A 24,416-nucleotide genomic window follows, 5' to 3' on the forward strand; every position below is an offset into this window, starting at 1 on the left:
AATTCAAGGCAAAAGGAGAGGGGGGAAGAGGGGAGGGTAAGGAGGGCCAAGACTGTGCCTACCTATGTAAGAGGGTCTGAGTCTATCTCCTGCTGAAGCGCCGTGACTTCCGCCTCCCAATCATTGCATATGCCCATAGGAGGCAGCTTGTTTGGTTAGTTGCCTAGTAGCGTGGCATTTATGAGATCAGACAGTAAGAGTCACTAAAATCGTAATATGAAACAGTAAGAAAAACGAAAAGGATTACATGCTTGATATTAAAGTCAAAATTATGAATATACTTGATCCAAGGTATAAGCTGGCGTTCAAGATAGGTATTGTGTTATCATGACTCCCATTCCATACCACAACAGCTTTCATGCTTCCATTCAGAAGAGACGATTTAACCGCTGAGCTCGACCAAAACGGAACGAAATTATTGTTTGGCGGTAATCGCTTCAGGGGCATGAGACTCGTCACTCTGCCTTCATATGGAAATAAAGAAAGACCTGGACCTGTACTCAGAGACACCGATACGGTATATAGACTCTGATTGGCTCTTTTGGGAAACCTGTAAGCGCCCATGAGCTTGAGCTAAAGCTTGGAAGCCATCAAAAACGGGCCTCGGGTGGTCCCTTTCAGGGTTGGGAGCCACTGAACAACGGGGAGAGTGGGGCTTTCGGGATAAAATCATGGATCATGAGAGCTCCAGATCTCATCATGGGTAGCACCATAGCCTCGATGCAAGCGCCCATCACTGAAGCCAAGACATATATGCGACCACTAAAAAGCTTTATCTTCAGGAGATATAGCATGGAATTTTGTGACAGCAAATAAACCAAATTCACTAATAAATCGATGCCCCATGTACTGTTGGCCTTGGTACGTAGCATGTATGTGGTAGACGGGTGATACGATCAATCATACCTAGTATACAGTACCTACCTACCTGTAGGGATTGGAGTAGTAGTTTGACTCACAATAGAATGTCCATATAACTACTAAGGTAGGTACTAAGGTAGCTTTTCAAAAGTCTTTTCCAGTATCACGATAGCAACACTATCAAGGACCTATTGGTGAACTTTCATCTTTAAACCATCCATGAACAGGCTTCTTGGATGACTTGATCCCTAAGCCATTATTGCATCGAAACTCAAAACAAAGTAATACAGTATCATCATATAACAAGGTTGTCAGAATCTTAAATTCAATGACGGCAGTAGGCAGAGGACCAAATTTAAGTGGGTCTGTCTATCAGCCACTCAACGCGTCTACGTTAACCAAGACGCGTTTCTCCAACGTCACCACCTCTAATTTCAATGGCCCAAAACTACCTACCTAAGGATTAATCAAGTGTGTATCCTTGGCTACTGAGATCTCCATCAACATTCGTTAGGCCCAGCTCTCAATATGGCTCCTACTCCCAAATCAAGCGAGAAGAAGCAGCAATCTCTTACATCCTTCTTCACACCAAAGACAGTCAACGGGCTAGCCGCAATCTTCGAGAAGCAGAGCCGCGCACAAGCAGCCAAATCACAATCACCCAGCAACGATACCGAGTTACCATCTCGAAAACGGGCAATAGAAGACACAGAAAAGGAAAACGAGGAGCCAGAAAAGGCACCGAAGAAAGCCAGAGCCGAAAACGCTGCTAAGGACTCGGAAACCAGCACTTTCTTCTCTAAATCAAAAGCCGACGAACAAGGAAACGTGGGAGCACGTACGGAACGATATCGGTATGACGGATCGAGCGTACAGGATACCCAGGATGGCGGCATGAATGCTACATCGACCCAAAACGATAATGAAGATGCAGAAGAGAAGCGACTGAACCAAGAACTACACCGGAAATTTGTCAAGAAACTCGGTCACCCAGACGCACTAGCATGGCGTCGCAATATTCAGGAAGCAGCGCCGGTGGGTGAAGACGAAGATGCTGATGCTGATGCCGATGGAGCTGAAGAGGAGACGCCAGCGCCAGCAAAGACAAAGAAGAAGGGATCCAAAACAGGCAAGCTTACACCCATGGAACTTCAGTTCCTTGAGATCAAAAGAAAGCACATGGACACTGTTCTCATTGTCGAAGTTGGCTACAAGTTTCGGTTCTTTGGTGAAGATGCACGCATTGCAGCCAAAGAATTGAGTATCGTCTGCATTCCCGGTAAAATGCGTTATGATGAGCGTAAGTTTTGTTGATCTAAAATATAGAACGGGTTTCTAACCTTGCGCAGACCCTTCGGAAGCGCACATCGATCGCTTTGCTTCGGCAAGTATTCCAGTTCATCGTCTTCCTGTGCATGCAAAGCGCCTAGTAGCTGCTGGACACAAGGTTGGTGTCGTCCGTCAGATTGAGACCGCCGCCCTGAAGAAGGCTGGTGATAACCGCAATACGCCCTTCGTCCGCAAACTCACCAACCTATACACCAAAGGTACATACATCGATGAGAACGGCGAACTAGATCAAAGCGGTGGCTCTGGGGCGCCTTCTGGCGGTTACTTGTTGTGCATCACAGAGTCAAAGGCTAAGGGGTGGGGTACTGATGAGAAGGTCGATGTCGGTATAATTGCTGTGCAACCTGCCACCGGAGACATCATATACGATCATTTTGAGGATGGGTTTATGCGGAGCGAGATCGAGACCCGTCTATTACACATTTCTCCTTGCGAATTCTTGATCGTGGGGGATCTGACCAAGGGCACCGACAAACTTGTGCAACATCTATCGGGCAGCAGTACCAATGTCTTCGGCGACCGGAGTCGAGTCGAGCGCATACCCAAGGGTAAGACCATGGCGGCCGAAGCTTACTCTCATGTCACCCAATTCTATGCCGACAAGCTCAAAGATAATGCACAAGACGAGACTGCTGCCGCTCTTCTCGATAGGGTCTTGAAGCTGCCTGAGCCTGTTACTATCTGTCTCTCGGCTATGATCAATCACCTCCAAGAGTACGGCCTTGAACACATTTTTGACCTGACCAAATATTTCCAGAGCTTTAGCACCAGGTCACATATGCTCATCAATGGTACTACCCTCGAAAGTCTCGAAGTCTACCGAAACTCTACGGACCATGCCGAAAAAGGCAGTCTGTTCTGGGCTCTCGACAAAACTCTCACTCGTCCAGGCCACCGCCTGCTTCGCAAATGGGTAGGACGTCCATTACTTGACCAGGAACTTCTTGAGGCTCGTCTCAACGCTGTTGAAGAGCTTCTCGACAAGCAATCAACTGCTCCCGTGTCCCAACTTGAGTCGCTTTTGGCGAACACCAGGACCGACCTTGAACGCAGTTTGATTCGCATTTATTATGGCAAATGCACTCGTCCTGAACTCCTCTCTGTTCTACAAGCTTTACAAAGGGTGGCGAGCTATTACTCGACGGTCAAAGGCCCATCCGATGTCCCCTTCAAGTCCCCTCTTCTCGGCGACGCTATCTGTGCCCTGCCACAAATCCTCGACACTGTCGTATCCTACCTCGAGCGCATCAACTTAGTCGCTGCACGCAAGGACGACAAGTACGGCTTCTTTCGCGATGAGTTTCAGACGGAGGATATGCAAGACCATCAGCTGGGTATTGCTCACGTTGAACACGAACTAGATGGCCATCGCACTGTTGCCGCCGAGAAGATCAAGAAGAAGACAGTTGACTACGTTACGGTTGCTGGCATTGAATATCTCATCGAGGTTCCCAATGCCGACATCAAACATGTTCCTGCTTCGTGGGCCAAAATCTCTGGTACGAAGAAGGTCTCGCGTTTCCACACCCCTGAAGTTCTCCGTTTCATTACCGAGCGCGACCAGCATCGCGAGGCTCTGGCCGCAGCATGTGATAAAGCTTTCAAAGATCTGCTCGCTTCCATCGCATCAGACTATCAACCCCTTCGCGATGCAGTATCCGCTCTCGCAACACTCGACTGCATCCTTTCTCTCTCCAAGGTTGCCGCCCAACCGGGCTACTCTCGGCCATCTTTCCTTCCATCCTCCACCGACCCAACTATTTCTATCACGAATGGCCGCCATGCTATCGCAGAGCATACTCTCGAAGGGGGCTATATCCCCTTTTCCACCACCCTCGCCCACCCTTCACCTCTCGCCCACCTCATTACCGGCCCCAACATGGGCGGTAAGTCCTCTTTCGTCCGCGCTCTCGCACTCATCGTTCTTCTTTCACAAGTCGGTTCATATGTGCCGGCAGACTCTTTGTCCCTGACCCTTTGCGACGCTATCCACACACGAACGGGTGCTCGCGATAATCTCTTTGCTGGAGAATCTACATTCATGGTTGAGGTCTCTGAGACAGCGCGTATTCTACGCTCTGCTGGACCCCGAAGTCTTGTCATCCTTGATGAGTTGGGTCGCGGCACTAGCACTCACGACGGCGCCGCTATTGCCCAAGCTGTGCTACAGCATGTTGTTACTGAGACACGGTGCCTAACGCTTTTCATTACACATTACCAAAACCTAGCGCGGGTCGCTGAAGGTCTCGATGGTGTCAAGAATGTTCATATGAAATTCAAAGCAGAAAAGGGTGAGGACGGCGAGGAAGAGGTCACGTTCTTGTATGAAGTTGGCGAAGGCGTTGCTCATCGCTCATACGGCCTGAACGTCGCGAGACTCGCACGCATTCCAAAGAAAGTCATTGACGTTGCTGCTCTGAAGTCGAGTCAAATTGAGCAAGAGATGAAGATGCGGCGCTTGAAAGGTGTCTGTCGTGCCCTCTCAGAAGTAATGGATAATGGATCCGACCATATCGATCAACTGGTATCAAGTATCGAGCAACTATGATGTACCTTATACTACCATTGTAATATTCACTATTGAGGAGGCAGTAGGAAAGCTGAACTAATCTTGAAATGAGTAGCTTCTCACAAAATGCTAAAATGTCTTTGCGTTCCCCATAACACCAATGTCAAATGATATGCCCATCTGCCCGACGCCAAAGTATCCCTAGTTGTTCTTCGTAACACCATCTTATATCCCGCTAAGTCTCAAAATTCCCACGTCCATAGAGCGCCGTTGCACCTTATCCCAGGTTCAACGAAACTCCTAGTTGTTTTTCTCCCCATTGCTGCTTCGTGTCTCATAAACTTTCAAAAAAGGAATAAAATACCAAAACCGTTAATCGTTGGGATTCGGGGTCGAGAGCTGCATGTGATGTTGGCGCGATGTGTGAATCCTGCTAGATAATCAGCCAACTAGTCCTGAGGATAAAGGCAGTGGTGAGGAGCTTCCTACAATGAATGACTCACCGACCGTTCTTGAGACCAGATGTCAGCGCATCAGGGTGCTCGTTGATGTGATGATACATTGAGATGCAAGACTTGCGTCCGCGTAGTGACTCGACCATATATGTACTGTCAGGGGGTGGAGTAAACTATCATTTACGAGTCGGGATCGATTGTCAAGTCTCTCGGTCAGATCTGTGGGTTATCTACCGTTAATCCGTGAGGAAAGCTCAAGTCGCTGTTAGCACCATTGAGGCTCCATGGGCCGTCGAGGTTCAACTCCTGTTCTTCACCAAGGCCGCTAGCCTCCATGGCTTCACACATATGCGTTTGTTGCTTCGTTTCCCGGCTAGTGTGTGGAAGGTCTTGCTGTCGGTTGATAGAAGGGAACGGCAGTGGTGAGAAAGTTGCGTTCAGGGCCCCTTGACCATAGGAACTCAGGAAAGACCGGTCGGTCGAGAAAAGAGGGTTGGTTCCAGACATTTCGATGAACTGGCTGTTTGTTCCCTGGGATAGCTCTCCAGGGTGGGGTGTTGGGTAGTCCTCCTTCAACTGAAAACCATAGTGTGCTGCTGAACGCAAATGGTCTGAGCCTGTGTCTCGAAATTGACTGTAGCTTGTAGGGAGAAATGGGAGTCTTGATGAAGCATTGTAGATTGTAGCGTCTTTCATTGCATACGAGGCTTCGGCATGGCTGAAAGATCCTGAATCTGTGTAAGCGTACGGGGGATACATAACACTTTTGCATAGACTACAAGTTCTGCTCGTCGAGTTAACATACCTGGGGGGAAAGGCTCAGGTCGAATTGTGCTAGGTGTCGCCCTGGCTTGAGGGTGGCGAGATGCCAAATCTCTGGTTTGCGGCGTTGGGGAGACAAGGTTTGAGTGATGGAAACCATTCATGCTGCGGGCTCCGTGTTTGTTGCGAGGTTCTAATCTGGTTTTGATGTCAATGGCAATGTCAATAAGCTCTGCAAAGTATTACCTGTGATCGCCATGGCCCAAGGAACGTGGAGGTTCACTGATTGAAGCTATACAGAGAGTTAGCAGGAATCACTTTTCCTCCATGAGAGACCTACCTGTTCGAGTAACATCGTCACGGAATATGTCTTTGATTTCTCTGGCTTCTTTTGGTGGGATGTATATTTCGGGCTCTTCCTGAAGTTCCTGTTCTTTCTTGAAGCCCATCCTCTTTCCAACGTGAGACTTTTGTCCACGGGCATTTCTTCGCCGCTGTTTCGGAACGTTTCCAGATATTTCCGCAAGAGGTGTCAATTTCTTTCGCTTCGGCTTCGGGACCTTTCTAGGTGGTGTCTGATGAAGTTAGCATGTAAAATTCTGTGTTTAATTGCACATACCGATTCTTCCTGGCCAGGAGCAGGAGATGAGGTGTCGTCGTAGACATCCTTCGTCCTTTCCACCTCGAACTTGGAGCTCATTATAACCTGGGTAGGCTCGATACATTCAGATGCCTTTTTCATTTTATCGATGACGGACTTGGGCTTCTTTTGGTTTCGAGCTCTTCTCGTGATATCGTCAGCAAGATCCATCTTCCCCATCCCAGGCCACACTTGGCCTTTCAATGACATCGAGTCGTTTCCTAGAACGAATTCATCCTGAACATTGTAATTTGGTTCTGGGTCAAGGAATCCTGGGAAAAGTGGGAAATCATCCATAAGTTCATCCCCTTCGAGTTTGATTGCGGGGCTCATCGACATCTCATGTTTGATCTTCCGCTTGCTTAGCTACAGACTGTCAGTACTAGTCTCTTCGAAGGTGGGTGAAACAGTATGACCTTGTCCGGAGGTACAGATTGGTGTTCCCGGTTACGTCTGACACGAGCTTCCTCCTTCAACTGCTTCGCTCTCATTCGCTCAACTAGAAGTCCCTCAATGCCGTTCTGGGAATACTAGTCCTCGTAACGTTGAAGTTTTACCGCAGCGGTAATGTCTTGATGAGCCTTGAGCTTCGTCTGAGTCTCATGATGGAGGTGGCCTTTGGAGGCAATATGCGTAAGCAGGTGTGATACGTCTGAGAATCGGGGGGTCTCGGGACAAACGAAACAAGAGAGTGGAATTTGTCGACTGATAGACGTTGCCGAGTTATCCCCTGACAGCGTTGGAGGTGCCATGACCTGAAAATCGAGTGCACTGGTTAGCAACTTCTGGATCAGCAAAGACTGGAGGTTTGGTTTCGTTAAGCATGTACTGTAACAAACTTTAGAGTTGCGTGGTCGGTGGCAAGCTTATCGTTCTTCTTTCGCTATAGACGAACAGGAAAGGGCTGATAAGCAAGTCAAGTGGGATGACAGTGGGTAGATAGGAGGTAAATCGTAAGTCCAAAGAGCCAAGTCCGAGGTAGACGCGCAGTTGGGATCAAAAAGAGCAGGTTATTTTCAAGTAAAGATGAGTCTCAGAGTAGAAGAAGAGAAGGGAATCCAACACATGGAACCATTGTGCAATGGAAGGTACCTACCGAACCAGATTTCTTATGCTTCTTGCCTCGCCCCATGGCTGCTTTCCTTTGGAACTGTTGGTAGGTCTTTCCTCCTACCTGCTTATTTACCGTCAAAGCTGCCCCAGAATATGTATCATAAGAAACAACAAGGTGAGAAGCAGGCAGCGAATGAAGTAGATAGCCGAGTTGCTGGCTAACGGGAAGCCTCGATCGTTTTATGTGCCCAATTCTTGGAGAAGCTCACAAGTTGCCCATATCTTCCAGGTCGGTGGGTTTGGGACCAATTTGCTGCTTGGGACTTTCAATATAGCTCCTCGCTGGACAAAGCGCAGTCTGCTATGAGCTTCGACTGCAGACTCAGTGCTGCTTCAGAGTCGGGTCCAGTGTCGTTGATTGGATATCCTGAGAAACTTCAGGCGTGAGACTGGTCACTGTAGGAATTGGCTTGAAATGTCCTGGATGGCTACAACAACGATCTGGACGAGTCAGGGTCAGCACTGTGTTTAGATAAATTATCCCGAGTCTTGCCTATCTCGTTTTCCAGACTCTCCGCTCGTGACATAGTGACTATGTTGGAATGACCATGATGGCGCTTGCCCGGGTTGTAGGGAAAGGGTACGAGCTGACTTACCACGGAGATGAGAGCTCCTGGCCGAGGTAGTTGAAGGACGACAAATCCCTCCAATGTGTTTCATCAATGGAAGGCACCATGCATGCGACGATACAGTCCGATACAGTCCGATACAGTCTGACGTTGAATTGCAGGGGCCTCCACTAAGAACTAGAAGGGAGCCGGTAGAAGGAACAGCTGCTCGGTTTGTTCTGAGATGATAACCTCTGAACGCGCAGAGGCGAGGGGGACGGGAGTTTCAGATGAAGGAAAGACCAGAAGTCTGGGGTAAATTTAAATAATGAGGGGGAAGGAGGGGTTGTTCGCCAGGCCCGACGTCCGGAAGGAAGAGCCAGCAGAATCAGGCAGGCACCGCCAACAACCTCAGGGGCTTCAAGGCAGCACACTTTGGCAGGTGCGTTCCTTGAATATCGACATCAATTGCTCGATACCGATACGAAATGACCAATAGAAATACCGAGAGAATAAATAAATCAGTGGATGCTTTGGCGCAAGTTGATATGAGAGTGAAGGTAGGTACACATCGTGTCCTCCTTAGTGGAAGTGGTCGGTGATTGTAGAAAGAGATGACGAGATAACACTCAGCAACCATTACAGCATCTCAATACTCCGCACTTCAATACAGGACAAGAAAATCACCTACTTACCTAAGTACCTACTAGATACCTATGCACGGATGCTGAGTTGTTTGTCTTTACAAAAAAGGAGTTGCCTCTGTAAGTACATTGGTAGGTCTCAAGTATTTTCACGTAGAAGACTTGTGACGGAAAGGGGGCGACGTATGAAATGCTTTTATGGTACAGCGGGAGATTCGGTACATCGTCTCAAGGTTCGTTAAAAGTGACTGGGCATCAAAAGTTTCGTCGATTGCTAGGATGGTATTGATTGACTATGGGGGGACGACCTGACGAGTATTCCGAACTTGTCGTTGTGTAGTATTAAAGGATACCATGCGTACCTAACATATGAATGTCTGAAGGACTTCACGGGACGAACACCACGGAGTAACTAGCGATGTCCCTGAAAAAACCAACAGTTCCTATTCCCTCAACCATATACACATGCTATCACTGAACAATGTCGTAAGCATGTGCTAAGAATGGCCAGAGGGTGGTGGCTAGCACCAGTGCAAAAATCTAAAAGGCATATTATATGGAAATGTAGCAATCAACCGATAAGTCTTTTTGTTATGGTCTTTGGCATACAGTACACTGGATCGACTGCCTCGAGATCCGGATAACCCAGAAGGCTCAGGCCGCACAGCCCGAACTGGGTATGCCAAACATCGACCATGTTACCAGGCCGATCAGAAATTCCGCCCATCTCAGTGTCTTGACATTTCAGAATGAAGGTGGTCAACGCATCGCGGTCAATCCAGTGGGTGCGCTCGATTATAGCAAGACTACTCAACACCCACCAGCTGTAGCAAACGTCTTCGTCTTTTTCAGGGCGACCGTTAAGACCGCCGCAAGGAACTTGTCTCTCGCTCAACCATCGGCCGAGTTTCTCCTTGTTCACAAGATCCAGGCGATCGACAATTGCAAGCGCAGCGACACAGGTGAAAATTTGGCCTGAATGCGACTCCGCACCGGGACCAGTTCCATAGCCGCCGTCAAAATTGGCGCAAGCAGTGATGTGAGAGACAGCCTTATCAACATCAACTAGAGACATGAGACCGAGCAGGGAGAGAGCATTGAAAGCACCGTATAGAAAGCGGGTATCTTCCTCACCCCATTCATCTCCAGCAAATGTGCCATTCTCCCGGTTTTGCAGCCCTGCGATGACTATATCTAGTCAGTTGGTGCATCGGAAGCACTGCGGGTCCTTTAAAGACACCTACACTTGCCAACCTGGTTTTTGCCCTTGCCTTTGGTTTCCAACTGGTCGAAAGCATCCGTCATGGCGAGAATCTGCACAGCACTTACTGTGGAGAGCATGTGAGCGTCATGACCTGGCGCGGCACCAAATCCGCCGTTTTCATGCTGACAAGAGAGGATGAAATCGATGACTTCTTGTCGTGGGAGAGCATCTGGTCGGCGAAGCAAGTAGAGAGCATTTAATCCCCAGTACAGGCCATTGAGTCGCAAGTGCTCGGTGAGCCAGTAGTCTAGCTCATCTTTCCTCGTATCCAGACTCTGGATGTACTTCACATGGGCATCAACAATAAGCTTGGGCGCTTCGTGGTCTGTTCCGGCTTGTGTCATGTTGTCGGAGGATGGATGAATTTGATGAGAGAGTTTGGGTTGATGTAGAGATTTTCTGACGAGCGGGTCTTTACGTAAGCGATTAATTGTTGCCTGGCCAGGCCAACTCGATTACCTACCCTTGAGCAATCGCAATTGAACTTGTTTATGATACTCAGTAATTACTGTTGCTGTTATGGTTTTTAATGAGTCCTGTGACAATATGATATTGACTAGTACAACCTGGATTTTCTTAAATGCTTGATAATTGTATCTCGCTGCTCAGTGTTGTCTATTATCATTAGCGGTTTATATCAGGGCCTCTCTTGCAGTCGCTCAAATAAATAAACGAGTTGTAGGGATCAGTATAGTATATGGGAAAGAAGAAAAGAAAAGGGGGGGGGGAAATCACTTTTAATCTACTAGGTTGATAAGTTGGAATATTAAATACCTAGTTGGAGGTTACGCCTGGGTATCAACTTCGAATCTCAGTGTGGGACACCCCACAGCACAAGCAGCACCTCACTCATCGCCTTTTCAACATCACCAAGGCATTGCAGAAGAGAGAAAGTGTGCGAATCAAAACGTCCGGCACAACTGGAAAGATGCATAGAGAATCTTTCACCACCAACGATGGCTGCAAGATTGCCTTCCAAACGTCTATACCACTGGTCGATGGAGTGGAAGATGAGCCCAAGAGATGTGTAGTGCTCATGCATGGCTTCAGCGGTTCCAGCGACTACTTCATCCGCAACTTTACGACTTTAAGCGATAACCTCTGGGTTGTAGCTCCTGATATGCGTGGCCATGGAGATTCTGACCGAACCCGCGGAGGTTACCATGTTGCTCGCTTGGCAGTTGATCTCGCCGGGCTCGTCGCTCATATCCGCAAGTCGGCACCCAACGTTAGCCTCGTCCCCATTGGATGTTCTATTGGTGCTGCCGTCCTATGGACATACGTCGAATTGTTTGGATGTAACGATTTTGCCGGGTTTGTCTTCGTTGATCAGGCACCCCTGCAAGATCGGTCGGCGTTTGATGGATGGGATGAATCGAAATCCCACACAGGATGTCATGACGAGAAGACGCTGCTCTCAGCGCAACATGCCTGGATTCACGATTCCAAGGCGGCACATTTAGACCTGACAATAGGTTGTCTAGGCTATCGACATGCCCCGAGAGGAGAGGACAGGGTTTCGGCAGAGCAACTGGCGAAGGATGAATCGTTCTTCACAGAGATCAGTGCCCGATGCGATCAAAGCTGGTTGGCGCGACTGCTTGCTGATCATACCCGCTACGACCATCGAGAAGCAATTGAAACAATCACAGTTCCCACACTGGTTATGGCTGGTCGACGATCGAGCTGCTTCCCACTCGAAGGAATGCTAGAGACTGTGAAGCGGATCGAAACCTCGAGGCCAGGGCTTGCAAGGTCGTCGATATTCGAATCCGGACATTGGCTATTTTATGAAGAACCAGAAAGGTTCGATAGGGAAATCATCGAATTTGTCAACAACTTATGTTCGGCATGAGAACAAGAAGCATCGACGATCGATGGTACAAATTGATTAATATGTACTGAATATGACATACATCTTCCGCGTGTACGTCCCGATACAATCAATTATTGTGGGCAGCTGTGTTTAAGAAGCTTTCCTGCCAGAGCACGGAAGATCTCTCTCTTCAATATTTACAGACCAATCTTTCAGGTGGATGGATAGTAGCTGAGTAAGACCACTCTGAAAGTCATCTCGATCTTGGGCCTCGAATAAGGCTGAGGATGATATCATTGACAACACATGAGACGAAGATTGATCCATTGCACTACGTTTCATATTAACACGTAAGTTCCCTTATGTTCCTGAATGGCAGGGGGGTCCCTACATGGGTTAGGTGCTTCTTATATCTTGGCTACCTAGGTAGGTAATGCTTCATGTTCGGAAGCAACCGGTCGATGGCCAGCGCTCTCAACGCTAATTTGTTAGAATATCGAATAATTAACAACAACGTACCTAAAAGCAAATGTACCTAAGTATGTGTCATGAGCTTGAATGCATGCAATTTGTATCCATTGCTGTAAATGAAGTGGATTGTGTGAGGCCTCATATTACACCGAGAACCTTAATCATTTATCTCCATTGATGCTCCATCAGATTCATCTCGTGAAAGACGTCGGCTACCACGTGCTTAATACCTTAGCGGTTGTATATATACATGGTTATATCTGGAGGTACAGTGTTCACAACAGGCTGTATAATTTGTCGAATATAATGGAATGCTTCTTTTCTCATTGAGGCGTTGCTTCGACAACAGCACTTCATTAGTTGCAGGAGTAGCTGCTTGCTACCAGTGTTCACATCCGTAGTACTTACCTCTAGGTACTAATCAATGATGAATTTAGAAAGACGGCAGAGCTAGACTTGACCCTATTATGGCCTACTACAGGTCTAATCTAAACGCCACTTATGTCGCTCATACAGGCACAGAGTTTAACCCAGAAGTGAGATGGTATTAAACCGGGCCATAGGTTGTGTGACGATGTTCTGGATGTCTCACTTATACCTCCTATACCTAGGTAGTAGAAATTGGATGAGAGTGAATAGACCCTAGACTTTGCAAATGTCCGTTAATAATAAATATTATTCCGTTCGAGACTCGACCGTCTAGCATCAAGTAAATGAAATATACATGGATTCTCTCAGCTTGGTTTCATATCGAGGTTGCATCCATAAATAAAGATATTTCGTCCCTTGCTGTTTCTTGGCTTTTAGGCGCATCTAGACCCTCCATACCTGGCGCATTGGCTGTCAGGTACTTGAGACTCTGACCACAACCCAAATTGCCCAACCTTTTCCATGGTTGAACGAGACGAAAATGGAGAAACGAATCAAACTTTGTAGGCGTTGAAGAATCCATAGTAACCTCTAGGTTGACGCCCAATTCGTTACAGCGGGGTAGAAGGGCCTCAACGATCCGTATCTTCTGCTTAGAACCTATAAGATGTCATCTGCATCCACAGTTGTTAGACTTTAACTGTGTTATCGTTGGGTTGATGACCCCTCAGGACTCATTACCGTGTGTGGTAGGCGGTCATAGAGTTGGGTTTCTTTTTCTTCTTCCTCTTCTTTTTTCTTGTGCGGTAGCTCGTTTCAGCCTCGTACGGATACTACCTAGGTAGGTAGGTAATGTAAGCACACGTATGTATGGACGCAATCAGGACGCGCAACGCCCGATTCAATAGGATTTGATATCAGTGGTTGGCTCTTGGACCACATAATGAGGTGTGGTCTAGCCAGTAACGTTAGCATGAAGGTCTCTCATATTGTATCCTACCACTAGGTAACATCCATCATCCATCCACCCATCAAAGACTGGGTCCATTCCCCACTAACATGAAGTGTGCCTGTGCCTGTCTGTACCTGTGCCTGTCTGTGCCTGTGCCTGGATCAGTACCTAGGTATGGACGTTTTTGGTGATTGATAAATGTCACCCATCGCTAGGTTAGTAGGTAGGGACCTTCCATCACTGCCGAACTTCCCTTATATTGATCCCCTAGTATAAATATCCCGTCGCCAAGGCTTCGTCTTTGTTCGTCCCTTGGTCCTGGTCTTTTGTGCAACGCTCCACATCATGTCCCTTGCTTCTTTTAGACCTTTCAAGGCCGTGGACATGATCAGCTGCCTGCTCTGACCTGAACAGTAATTAGGTAGCGCTCTAGCTGTGAATAAAGGCGTCTGCATGTGCGGGCAGTCCAGTATAATCGGGAAGCGGTCAGCAGCATAGACAGCACACTGCTATCCAGTCAATTGGAACAACTCTCGGGGCCACCGACTGCTGTGTACCCAGCTTTGATTTGCTCTTCTCCTTTGAGGGCTTGGTTTCGGATATTTTGGCACATCACCGGCATTACTGTACATACATTAGTGTCCACTTGATTGATTGATATTATCATCATCATAGTACCTAGGTCTATTGAGGGGATGGTGGATGCCCGTCAACACTGGACAGCTGGAGCACAGCACCACACCGCACAGTTCAGTGCTGTAGGTACAGCGCACAGCGGAGACAGTTAGGTTCTATTAACTTAAAGGGCAGCCGATTCGAGGCCACGAGACCTCCCCTCCATCAGGTATTTTTCCAAGATCGAGGAGTTGACTTTCACCTTCATTTCTCTCTTCAACTCTATTATTCCTTTCATTCTGTTCTACTATATCGCCTGGATCTGGCCCGGCTTCCCTAACCCCATGTATGCTTTGGGAATGCCCCTGACCTAGCCTACCTAACGCCCAGTCACTTCGGCCTAGGTACAATCAAACCAGCCAGTAGTACTGTACCAATCTCAATACCAACCTACACTACGAACAAAACGTCAACGCGCACACGCCCACCTTTCTATTGCTCCAGCTGGTGAACGATTGTCATATCAAATTTCCCACTCCATTCCTTGCTAGAACATTACCTGTAACTTCTTTCCCTCCTTCTCTCTCCCTGGCCTGCCCTTTCAGGCTGGATTTACCGTCACCTTCGACCCGCGACCCGCAACAAGATCGGCTCAAAGCATAACACAGCGTTCATCCATCCATCCATCAATCAACCATCCATACCTGGCAGACCCCTGGCCCGCAGTTTGGACCCCCCCTCCCGTTTCGCCCACCGTGGCAGTGGGAGCTTGCGAAGCAGGGCCCGCGTCTACAGTACAGTGCCACTGCGTCTGCGTCTACGTCGGCCTTTGCCTCTGCGACTTCGACTGAGACTGCGCCGTGAATAGGCAGAATTCGAAATGGGTCGTAAGGCGGCACCACAGCCGCTGGCGCTTTCGTCTCAGTCTCAGTCTTCGGCCCAGTCCCAAACACAAACACAAGTCCAAGCCCAGTCCGATTCTGACGCTGCTTTACGCAACAAAGACAGCCCGCTAACTGCTGAAACCGTTTCCCCGGCTGTATCGCCGGTCGAGTCCAAATCGCCCCGGTCTCCCCGCTCCTCTCCTTTCCATAGTCGATTCTCGCCCTTGAGAAACCAGGGCAGCAAGCAAAAACAAAAGAAATCATCACACACAACTGCAGCATTGACGACTGTCACCAGTCAAGGAGAACCGTCACTGTCATCGTCCGCGCCAGCGTCAGCGACTACACAACGACCCTCGACTTCCGCGGCGACTACCGGATGGAGTAACAGAGAAGAGTCCACTTCACGACCGCCCTTACGACATACACGCGAGGACCCCTCGACTTATCCTTCCATCTCATCTACTTTGGAAGAACGATTTCCTAATCCACCTGCGTCTGCTGAGACACATTCGCCGTCCGAAGTACGGCAACAAACCTCGGGCGAACCGAAAAAGAGCTCCAAGAACGGCTTCTTCCATTTCAACAAACAATCCAAGTCTTCCAGCCAATTTCAACCTCATGCCCACTACCGTAAGAAGACAGAGACCAGAGCTCAGGTAATGTCGAGGGGTAGTGACGGATCTAATCAAACAAGACACAGAGGTATGTGAACATGGAGCTAAGCATGGCATTGGGACGAGCCATCATGTTTTGGTTATCGCACGGAAACTGGGGACTATGACCAACTGCTGACACCTCCCAGAGAAATCTGATCCCACATATCCCGAACATACGCTCCATAAACCTACCTCCGCCGATCCTTTACGAAGCGACTTATCTGTATCATCTGCTGGTGACTACGAGGCCGCTTCACCCCAATCGTCAACAAGAAAAGGCCGGTCTAAACCTTTTGGCATTTTAAATCGCAGCCGGTCCAATCGCGACAAAGAAGACGCCAGCCCCGAGCTCAAACCTGTTACTTCTCCCCGACAAGGTAACGAGCCGGAACTACATCTTAACTCTGTACCGTACAAAGCCGGAAACCAAGCCAACGATCGATCGATTCGGGACATGATGAATTCCGCCGTCCGAAACCGATCCGAGGACCGCGCGCCGAGAGATACGTCTTCGACAAGAAAAGCGCAACGCGATAAGGAACCGAAGACTCAACCTTCATCTCTGAACGAGAACGGAGGATCTTTCTTCAACGGTCTAAAAAGCTCGGGAACTCGCGCGGCTGGTATGCTGAGCGACCGCTTCTTCAAGGGTGGACGAGGTGGTCGAGAAGACAAGGAGGCTTTGGATGATGAACACTATCAGCTCAAGGTTATCAATCTACCGCTTGTTGAGCAAACACGGTTGACACGAATTTCAAAGCGACTCGAGGACTCGAGAGATAAGACGGAATTCTGGATGCCCGCTTTTCCATGGAGGGCAATCGATTATTTGAACTATAAAGGATGTGAGGTTGAGGGTCTTTATCGTGTTCCGGGCAGCGGCCCCCAGATCAAGAAGTGGCAGCGAAAGTTCGATGAGCGTAAGTCTTGACCACATCGTTACTGACTTTTTGAAACTCGCGCTGACCCAGAACAGAGTACGATGTCAATCTTTTTAACGAGCGCGACCTGTACGATATCAACATCATTGGCTCGATGCTCAAAGCATGGTTACGAGAGCTTCCCGACGAGTTGTTCCCTAAAGCGGCGCAGGATCGAATTTCGAAGGAGTGTGCAGGCTCAGAAGAAGTCCCCGAGCTTCTTGTCGAAGAACTCTCGAACCTCTCCCCCTTCAATTACTACTTGCTTTTTGCCATTACATGCCACCTCAGTCTTCTCTTGGCTCACTCGGACAAAAATAAGATGGATTTTAGGAACCTTTGCATCTGTTTTCAGCCGTGTATGAAGATTGACGCATTTTGCTTCAAATTCTTGGTATGCGACTGGCGCGACTGCTGGCGAGGATGCAAGAACGAGGCCAAGTATATCGAGGAGGAATACGTGATCTTTGATCAGCCCCCACCAAGAGGTCTCGCTGAGCCAGCCAAGCCAAGACCCCAAGAAGAGTCGGAGGATGATCGGCAACAACTTTCCTCCTCGGGGAGCAGCAAAAAGTCAGACCGCCACAGTCCCGGCAATCAGAACTCAAAGCTGAAGAAGAAGCAGCTGCAGATATCTCCCTCGAGCGGAAGCGTCACCTCGACCAACTCGTCTGCCCCAGCCACCTTAAATACCAATAATGACCACGATGTACAAAGACCCTCAACCGATATACGACCGCTATCACCTATCATGCCTCTATCGCCTCTCGGCTTTTGAGCTTGAGATATGCGGACTACCCGTTGAGTGCTGCGGGCAACCATGCGTCCCTCTAGAACAGCGACTTGATCATTGACCGAAATACGACGAGGATCCTCACAGCATCGCGCATGCCCTGACCTGCGTTTATTAGAAGCACAACCCACCGTTCTGCAGCACTCCTGCCCGAAACAGGCTGATGTCTTGATTCATGATCGGACTGACCGTCATGATGGAGCACATGACTACATGCACTCAGAAGCCAACTTACGACGTCATGCCCTTACGACTTTCGTCCTTCGCCCTCGTTGCACAATCTGGTTGCTCGAACGCTGGCGTTTACATAGAGTAGCCTGGCAGTTTGGCGATGTGAATTCACTCGAGCTTCCGAAAAAGCATGTCTGTCGATTACCGCGAAGCAAGTGAAGCCTTTTAACTTGCTTTCTTTTTTTACTCTTTTCTCTATTTGTTGCTTGGTATACCCCATTGCATTTTGAGGAGAATATCATCAAGGGGGTTGTGTTGTACCCAATCTCAGGGGAACAGTTTTTGAAATTTTAGCGTTTTTGTTTCTGTCGATTTAATTGATAAGCTGCATTGTCACTTTGTTTGGTGTGGTGATGTGGCTGGTTAACGATCAGCGCCGAGTTAAAGGGGCTGGGAAGAAAGGCGTCAATGTGGTTGCGCAGGCTTGGATTGAGTAGGGAAATGATGGTTTCTGCGAACAGCTCGCAGCGTAACTGAGAGCATTCAAACGGAACTAGTTTATAGTGACAAAACTGAAATACAAGTTGGCAGGCTGGTGCCCAATTTCAGTCCTCAACTGCCTTATATCAGACACCCTCGCTAAATGGTTAACAGCGAAACCCCAACAAATAGTGGCGTGTATTAACGACTTGCACGCATAGCATTGCATCTTGGGGATGGACGTGCATTTCTGGTACAGATGAAATAGCACGGGAGTCGAAAGGCTGTGATGGAAACGTTTCTTCACTCCTAAGCTGCACGTCTAAACCCTCCCAAATCCCGAGCTTTTTAGATGCCGATTTGAAACGCCAAAGTCCTGAACGCCGCTACATGCTCAACAGCAATAGTCCTGACCAGTGCCCGCGTAAAACTAGAGGCCCAATCCTTGTTCTTCCATAGCCGCTGATGTTTATTTTGCGATACCCTGGTTCTTGCGCATCATGCGCTCGTTGCGCTTGATTCTCTCCTTGCGCTCTCTTCGGCCGTCGCCACGGATGGAGGTGCCTTCCTTTCTCTTCCTCTCGGCCGCCATATCGACCTCGACAATAGGCCAGTCCTCGCCCTTCTTGTTGAGGGCCTGGTATCCCCACTTGCGCTGCCACTCGCCTGTCTGCTCGTCGAAGGCAAGGTTGCGACGCTGTTCCCGAGTCTTGGGCTTGATGCCCTTCTTTGCGGCGAAGCGCTCCCACTTGGTAGGAGGCTTGGCCTCAGGAACGGGCTTCTCGCGAGGAAGGCGGGTGCTAGGCGCGGGGAGGGTGAGCAGGACGCCCTCGGTGGTGGAGCTCAGAGGGCATGTGGTGAGAAATTGGTTGATGAGAGATTGAGCACCATCGCGGGCGAGTTCGGCGAGGGACTGCTCGAGGTTATCGCGGTCGAGGGTCACGGGGTTGGGGTCTTCTGCGAGGAGATTGCCAAGGTCGAAAGTGTATGGTGTAGGCTTTTCGACTGCGACGGGCAGCTTAGGCTTAGAGCTTGGGAGCGACATTGTGATATTTGGTGTAGTGGGATCGGAATTAATTGTGTTGATGTTGATATTGGTCGTTATTTATCGTCAGCTCGTAAGACGATTATCGGAGTTGTCGCAAATCAACTGTCTTGATGTTGCTGCTTGGGAACTTTTTTTCCAACGTCCTGCAAGACTATCTTTTTTCATTAGCGATAAGACATGTCGGATCAGTAGACAGCCGTTTTTCCGATAAACTACCCCGCTAACCAATCAGACGTCCCCACTGCTTCCAATCCCTGCACGCTTGGGGGCGTGTCGTTAATGCTCCGAGATTTTCGAGAGTGGCATTCAACTTCAGCTCACGACGGCCGCGAGACGAGCGTCCCAGAACCGGCTCAATTGGCGCCAATGCGACTATAGAAGTCGTCTACGTTACCGATATAAACGAAAGGTCCCCTTAGACGTGATCTGTGGGATGCTCCTAAGGATGATGGCCTCCGCCAACACCCTCCGATGCCTCATCAGGCCTACCATTCCTCGGGCTCCTCGAATTCAACCTGTTTTGCTCGCCCCGTTCTCGACCACGAGCTCTGTATTGGCCGTATCAGCTCCCCCGCCCATTAAGAGCCGAAGAGATCTCCCCCAGAAGGTCAAGAAGTCATACAAGAAGCGTGCCAATGTGGCGCCTGTCCGAAAACCTCAGCCTGGCGAGCGCAAGGCCTTCCGAAAGCGCATCCAACTCAGCAACAACAGCGCACTACCCGTTCAAGGCCTTGAAACTCTGGATGCTACCAACATGACTGACGACTCGAGCTCCGGAAAGGTGTTTGCTGTGCCTGATCAAGTGGTGGATCATCTCCGTGCCCTCGAGGCTTTTAAGACAACACAGACGTGGAATTTGTTCCGAAAGCCCCATGTGCTGATGCGCAAGGAGACGGTGGAGTTGATGAAGAAGCTTGAGCTGTCGGCCAAGGAGAAGAAGGCTCTCAAGTGTGTGTTGACAGGTAGTAAGCTATCTGGAAAGAGCATGGCCATGCTTCAGGCTATGTCTTATGCTCTTCTCAACAACTGGGTGGTCTTCCACATCCCTGAAGGTAGGTCTCTCCGGCCGTCATTCAGGATGGCAAGCTGACTGACCAACGCAGGCCAAGATTTGACCAACGGTAACACTGAGTACTCTCCTATTCCTGATACTGAGCCACCGCAGTTCTCTCAGCCCATTTACTGCCTCAAGATGATACAAAGCCTTTACAGGGCCAACCGCGTCATTCTTGAGAAACTCAACATTGAGCAAGACTGGTCCAAATTCACCAACCTCAAGAAGGGTGCTACCCTTGCCGACTTGGCCCTCAGCGCAAAGGAAGCTGAATACGCCTGGCCAACCCTTCTGGCCCTCTGGACAGAGCTGACTCTGCCTGGCCGACCCCCTGTGCTTTTTGCCCTCGATGGTCTTGCCCACATCAATAAGATCAGCGATTACCGAGACACTGCCTTCAACCAGGTCCATGCCCATGAGTTGACTCTGGTACGTCTCTTCGTCGATGCTTTATCCGGCAAGGCTCCCCTACATAACGGTGGCGCCGTTATCGCCGCCACCTCCGAAAACAATACCCACCACCATGCATCACAAGAGCTTGTTCTGTCCCAGCTCGAGGCTGGCCAGGCTGGTCTCGAGGTGCCCAAACCTGACCCTTATGAGCGCAAGTATGATGAACGTGTATACGAGGCTCTCAAGAACAGCTGGGTCCTCCGTCTGGAAGGCATTAGCAAAGATGAGGCTCGCTCTTTGATGGAGTATTGGGGCGCTAGTGGACTCTTCCGCCATGTGCTCAACTCACGGACCGTCTCTGAGAAGTGGACGGTAGGAGGCCATGGTAATGTTGGTGAGATGGAGCGTGCGTCATTGATGCAAATGAGACTGTAAAATGTATTCTATAAATGTACAATATTGGTGTCTGAGTAGAAATCCATAAAGCATGTATCAGCTCCTACGTTTAGACAGATCATGCCATTGAGGAGCATCACACTCAGGTTGCAGATGATTCGTAGTTCGTTACTAATCTCATTGTTCGGAGCAACACTAGCAGGCTCTTATCTACATCAATATGCCAAAAACGCCGGACCCGTACATAATATATGCCACGCCATTACATGCCGGATGCTCAAAAGTCCATATCTTCCTCCTGGTTGTCAACCCGGTTAATGAACACCAGTCTGTTGCCGCTGCTAGCAGTTTGCCAGACCTTGAGATATCATTAGCGACATATTCTGAGTGATACAAGCGATGCATAGAAAGATAGAAAAAACTTACATCTAGATGGGCGTATGCCTCCAGGGCGTTGAGCCACTGATCTTCGGTGAAGCGGGCGAGGACCCGTTCCCTGACCTTTCTCATATCTAGCTCATCACGCAAGTCTTCATCGTCGGTAGCGTCATCAGGACGGCACTGGCCAGACTGGAGGATGTTCATGACCAGCCTGTAGATCCTATCGTTGGATGACTGGCCCTGTTTTTTATTATCGAGTTCGTTGTTGAGACTTTCTTTACTAGCCTCTACTAGTCGCAACGCTTCGTCAACATCGTCTTGAACGACCTCATTACTGAATCGCAGTCGTGCCAGAGCTTGAGCTAGACGAACAACACCTAGAAGGGTACGAGGAGTGGTATGAGTGAATTGCTTGCCCTTCTTCTCAGCACGCTGCTGCTGGTCTCGCATGCCTACGTATGTCTTGATCATATACTCTGACACATTCTCGGGAACGACAGGTCGGTATGTTCTGGCTTGGGCGATGTAGGATCGGACCTCATGAGGACTGAAAATTACGTTGTCGGTACCAATGTCGGGGTGTCGGCTATTCATGTGCACAAAAGCAACGTGCTTAGCAAGCTGCTCGTCTGTCTCGCGGGTAGGGGTATCAAGAAGTAAGAAAAGGATATCGAAACGGGACAGAAGTGCAGCAGGCAGATTGATGTTCTCAACCGGGGAGATGCGAGGGTTATATCGTCCATAGACAGGGTTAGCGGCAGCAAGAATGGAGGTACGGGCGTTCAAGGTGGTGGAAATTCCGGCCTTGGAGATGGAAATAGTTTGCTGTTCCATGACTTCGTGGATGGCGGTACGATCAGTCTCATCCATCTTATCGAATTCATCGATACAGCAGATTCCGTTATCGGCGAGGACAAGGGCACCACCCTCGAGGACCATCTCGTCAGTAACAGGATCTCGCATGACAGCCGCCGTCAGACCGACACCACTACTTCCACGGCCTGATGTGTAAACACCACGAGGGGCGACCTTGGAGATGTATTTGAGGAGCTGAGACTTGGCTACACCAGGGTCACCCATCAGGCAGATGTTGATGTCACCACGGATCTTCATGCCGTCTCCCATCTCTTTAGTCACACCACCAATGAGAAGAAGCAGAAGAGCCTTCTTCACATCGAGATGCCCAAAAATCTCGGGGGCAATTGACTTGGCGAGAAGCTCGTAAACCTGCCCGGTCTGGCGATATTTCTCGATACGGCGAACTAATGTGGGATCCACGATCATTTCGCTGTAGGCCTTCTTATGTTGAAGAACGTGGTGGGCTTCCAGGTAAGTGTCGGTAAGCAGACCGGCCTTCATGGCCTTGAAGCCCGTGTAAGGAGTAGGAAGGAAGATGCCCGAAATATCGACAACATCACCAGGGTTGATCTGTCTGACGAGCGTTCCGTGGCAGAAAACTGTAAGACTGCGGGGGATCTGACCGATAGGAACCTGCTCAGCCATTTCTTGAACCTTGACTTCCTGGAAAGGCAAGAATTTGGAGGCTCTTGAGGAGGGGTTGAGCTGACCCTTGGCCTGGTTCTGTTTGCAGTCTTCTGAAGGACACATACTGAGGGGACCATATTGCTTATCAGTGATAGGCTGAAAGATTTCGCAACCACATCTGTCGCAGGTGTATGCACTGACTTGCACGATCGGCTTGACATCAGAGACTCTGGTAGCGATTGCGCGAATGGTAATGAGGTGGCCCAAGTGCTCACCACGCACTTGTCGCACTGCCAGTGCCTTTGAAGGCTGGCTTGAGGTGCCAGATCGAGGCTTGAAGACGAGAGTGTATCTGCGGGTGAGTTCTGCAGGGAACTTGTCATCAGCAGCAGTTGGGTCACGTTCAGCGGCTTCATCAAGCTCTCGGTTACGGGTTTGTCGTCGAGCCATCAACACGTCGAGAACATCATCCTTGAAGCTATTTGATGTTAATAGGATAGATTGGGGATCCGGGGATAAATACCCACGTTATGTCTGCGCTTGCTGGAGGCAACACCTCGTCCACAGCTCTGGAAAAAATCTCAACATAGTGCTTTGTGTTCATCTCAATAGAATCCACAAGCCTCATGCTGTCTTCGTTATCAAACGCTTGGCTCTCCCACTATGCACTGTCAGTGGGCTGTGGTAAGTAAGAGAATCTCGTCCAGCCATACCGTCGCCAGATCATCGAGATCAATTGTCGCCTCGTCGATTGTTCGGTCGGAAAGTTGCTGCAGCATGTTCTTGTACTTGTATTGAGGAGCCCGGCGCTCCTTAGCTTGTTGACGTTGGTTTCCGTCCTGACCATCCTCGTCCATAAAGTCATACTCGTCGTCCAGATCATCCTCTCCGATGGTGATATTTCCCAGCGCAGTTGTGATTGTTTGCTCGGGCGATGTCTTGAATCCTGTCAAGAACTCCTGGAAGGCATCTGCATGGTTTATTAGCGCCTACAAGGGGTGATTGAATACAGTAAATAAAAGATTTACTGACGTTGTTGCTTCTCGTAGCTGACAGGTGCCTTGAACTCGCGCAGCGCCATTTTGGACCAAGATATGAGGGAATGTCGAGTTCGGAAAGCGCTGTAGGTCGTCAAGTTTGTGTATTGAGGTGGGTATAATAGGTACAGAATACGGTACAGCGAGATGCGACGGTGATGCACAAATTGAGTGGGCTGGGGCCAGTCCCAACGCAGGGGGGCAACGGTGGTTGCAATGGACCTTCCTTCTGGTACGCGAAGGTCGATCGCGTCTTGACGCGCTGGGCTGCGCACAGCCACATGCAGTTTTAATTGACACCAGCCACAGCGGTATCGCAGTAGAATAGAGCACAGACCATAAAGCT

General features: G+C 49.3%; 8 protein-coding genes across 8 annotated transcripts; 4 read left to right on the forward strand and 4 right to left on the reverse strand.

Annotated features, from left to right (window-relative positions):
* The first annotated feature begins 1,259 nt into the window (after window positions 1-1,259).
* Window positions 1,260-4,854, forward strand: B0J16DRAFT_302229 (muts domain V-domain-containing protein). The gene is made up of 2 exons (XM_046124626.1): window positions 1,260-2,161; window positions 2,211-4,854. The coding sequence occupies exons 1-2, from the start codon at window positions 1,390-1,392 to the stop codon at window positions 4,757-4,759; spliced, it is 3,321 nt and encodes a 1,106-aa protein (XP_045984548.1). The 5' UTR covers window positions 1,260-1,389; the 3' UTR covers window positions 4,760-4,854.
* A 534-nt stretch (window positions 4,855-5,388) lies between these two features.
* Window positions 5,389-7,709, reverse strand: B0J16DRAFT_318291 (uncharacterized protein; the record flags this gene model as incomplete). Its single annotated transcript, XM_046125437.1, has 8 exons — window positions 5,389-5,903; window positions 5,981-6,135; window positions 6,184-6,229; window positions 6,278-6,512; window positions 6,557-6,943; window positions 6,994-7,098; window positions 7,135-7,332; window positions 7,674-7,709. The coding sequence occupies 8 exons, from the start codon at window positions 7,707-7,709 to the stop codon at window positions 5,389-5,391; spliced, it is 1,677 nt and encodes a 558-aa protein (XP_045984549.1).
* A 1,456-nt stretch (window positions 7,710-9,165) lies between these two features.
* Window positions 9,166-10,828, reverse strand: B0J16DRAFT_98465 (terpenoid cyclases/protein prenyltransferase alpha-alpha toroid). Its single transcript, XM_046134789.1, has 2 exons — window positions 10,127-10,828; window positions 9,166-10,070 (listed from the first exon to the last, which is right to left on the reverse strand). The coding sequence occupies exons 1-2, from the start codon at window positions 10,488-10,490 to the stop codon at window positions 9,454-9,456; spliced, it is 981 nt and encodes a 326-aa protein (XP_045984550.1). The 5' UTR covers window positions 10,491-10,828; the 3' UTR covers window positions 9,166-9,453.
* Window positions 10,829-10,856: 28 nt separating this feature from the next.
* Window positions 10,857-12,057, forward strand: B0J16DRAFT_98495 (Alpha/Beta hydrolase protein). The gene has a single exon (XM_046134790.1). The coding sequence runs from the start codon at window positions 11,075-11,077 to the stop codon at window positions 11,999-12,001; it is 927 nt and encodes a 308-aa protein (XP_045984551.1). The 5' UTR covers window positions 10,857-11,074; the 3' UTR covers window positions 12,002-12,057.
* Window positions 12,058-14,996: 2,939 nt separating this feature from the next.
* B0J16DRAFT_98524 (uncharacterized protein) lies at window positions 14,997-17,737 on the forward strand. Its single transcript, XM_046134792.1, has 3 exons — window positions 14,997-15,958; window positions 16,059-16,832; window positions 16,889-17,737. The coding sequence occupies exons 1-3, from the start codon at window positions 15,250-15,252 to the stop codon at window positions 17,608-17,610; spliced, it is 2,205 nt and encodes a 734-aa protein (XP_045984552.1). The 5' UTR covers window positions 14,997-15,249; the 3' UTR covers window positions 17,611-17,737.
* Window positions 17,738-18,422: 685 nt separating this feature from the next.
* Window positions 18,423-19,458, reverse strand: B0J16DRAFT_98516 (ribosomal biogenesis regulatory protein). The gene has a single exon (XM_046134791.1). It carries the CDS (start codon window positions 19,319-19,321, stop codon window positions 18,746-18,748), a length of 576 nt encoding a protein of 191 aa, XP_045984553.1. The 5' UTR covers window positions 19,322-19,458; the 3' UTR covers window positions 18,423-18,745.
* Window positions 19,459-19,596: 138 nt separating this feature from the next.
* Window positions 19,597-21,326, forward strand: B0J16DRAFT_370570 (mitochondrial ribosomal death-associated protein 3-domain-containing protein). Its single transcript, XM_046130367.1, has 2 exons — window positions 19,597-20,376; window positions 20,428-21,326. Exons 1-2 carry the CDS (start codon window positions 19,758-19,760, stop codon window positions 21,204-21,206), a joined length of 1,398 nt encoding a protein of 465 aa, XP_045984554.1. The 5' UTR covers window positions 19,597-19,757; the 3' UTR covers window positions 21,207-21,326.
* On the reverse strand, window positions 21,326-24,368 carry B0J16DRAFT_98547 (MCM2/3/5 family-domain-containing protein). The gene is made up of 5 exons (XM_046134793.1): window positions 24,066-24,368; window positions 23,747-24,003; window positions 23,561-23,694; window positions 21,594-23,511; window positions 21,326-21,525 (listed from the first exon to the last, which is right to left on the reverse strand). The coding sequence occupies exons 1-5, from the start codon at window positions 24,112-24,114 to the stop codon at window positions 21,445-21,447; spliced, it is 2,439 nt and encodes an 812-aa protein (XP_045984555.1). The 5' UTR covers window positions 24,115-24,368; the 3' UTR covers window positions 21,326-21,444.
* Window positions 24,369-24,416: the final 48 nt, after the last annotated feature.

This window comes from Fusarium flagelliforme, assembly GCF_020744385.1.
Source record: "Fusarium flagelliforme strain FIESC 12 MPI-CAGE-AA-0113 chromosome Unknown B0J16scaffold_3, whole genome shotgun sequence".
Classification (NCBI taxonomy): Eukaryota; Fungi; Ascomycota; class Sordariomycetes; order Hypocreales; family Nectriaceae; genus Fusarium; species Fusarium flagelliforme.

Coding starts and splice junctions, on each gene's coding strand:
- B0J16DRAFT_302229 (XM_046124626.1), top strand. CDS start 1,390: ATGGCTCCTACTCCCAAATCAAGCGAGAAGAAGCAGCAATCTCTTACA. Junction 2,162..2,210: donor TAAAATGCGTTATGATGAGC/GTAAGTTTTGTT, acceptor AACCTTGCGCAG/ACCCTTCGGAAGCGCACATC.
- B0J16DRAFT_98465 (XM_046134789.1), bottom strand. CDS start 10,490: ATGACACAAGCCGGAACAGACCACGAAGCGCCCAAGCTTATTGTTGAT. Junction 10,071..10,126: donor CAAAAACCAGGTTGGCAAGT/GTAGGTGTCTTT, acceptor GACTAGATATAG/TCATCGCAGGGCTGCAAAAC.
- B0J16DRAFT_98495 (XM_046134790.1), top strand. CDS start 11,075: ATGCATAGAGAATCTTTCACCACCAACGATGGCTGCAAGATTGCCTTC.
- B0J16DRAFT_98524 (XM_046134792.1), top strand. CDS start 15,250: ATGGGTCGTAAGGCGGCACCACAGCCGCTGGCGCTTTCGTCTCAGTCT. Junction 15,959..16,058: donor TAATCAAACAAGACACAGAG/GTATGTGAACAT, acceptor GACACCTCCCAG/AGAAATCTGATCCCACATAT. Junction 16,833..16,888: donor GCAGCGAAAGTTCGATGAGC/GTAAGTCTTGAC, acceptor GACCCAGAACAG/AGTACGATGTCAATCTTTTT.
- B0J16DRAFT_98516 (XM_046134791.1), bottom strand. CDS start 19,321: ATGTCGCTCCCAAGCTCTAAGCCTAAGCTGCCCGTCGCAGTCGAAAAG.
- B0J16DRAFT_370570 (XM_046130367.1), top strand. CDS start 19,758: ATGCTCCTAAGGATGATGGCCTCCGCCAACACCCTCCGATGCCTCATC. Junction 20,377..20,427: donor GGTCTTCCACATCCCTGAAG/GTAGGTCTCTCC, acceptor TGACCAACGCAG/GCCAAGATTTGACCAACGGT.
- B0J16DRAFT_98547 (XM_046134793.1), bottom strand. CDS start 24,114: ATGGCGCTGCGCGAGTTCAAGGCACCTGTCAGCTACGAGAAGCAACAA. Junction 23,695..23,746: donor ATCTCGATGATCTGGCGACG/GTATGGCTGGAC, acceptor GACAGTGCATAG/TGGGAGAGCCAAGCGTTTGA. Junction 23,512..23,560: donor CCAGCAAGCGCAGACATAAC/GTGGGTATTTAT, acceptor AACATCAAATAG/CTTCAAGGATGATGTTCTCG.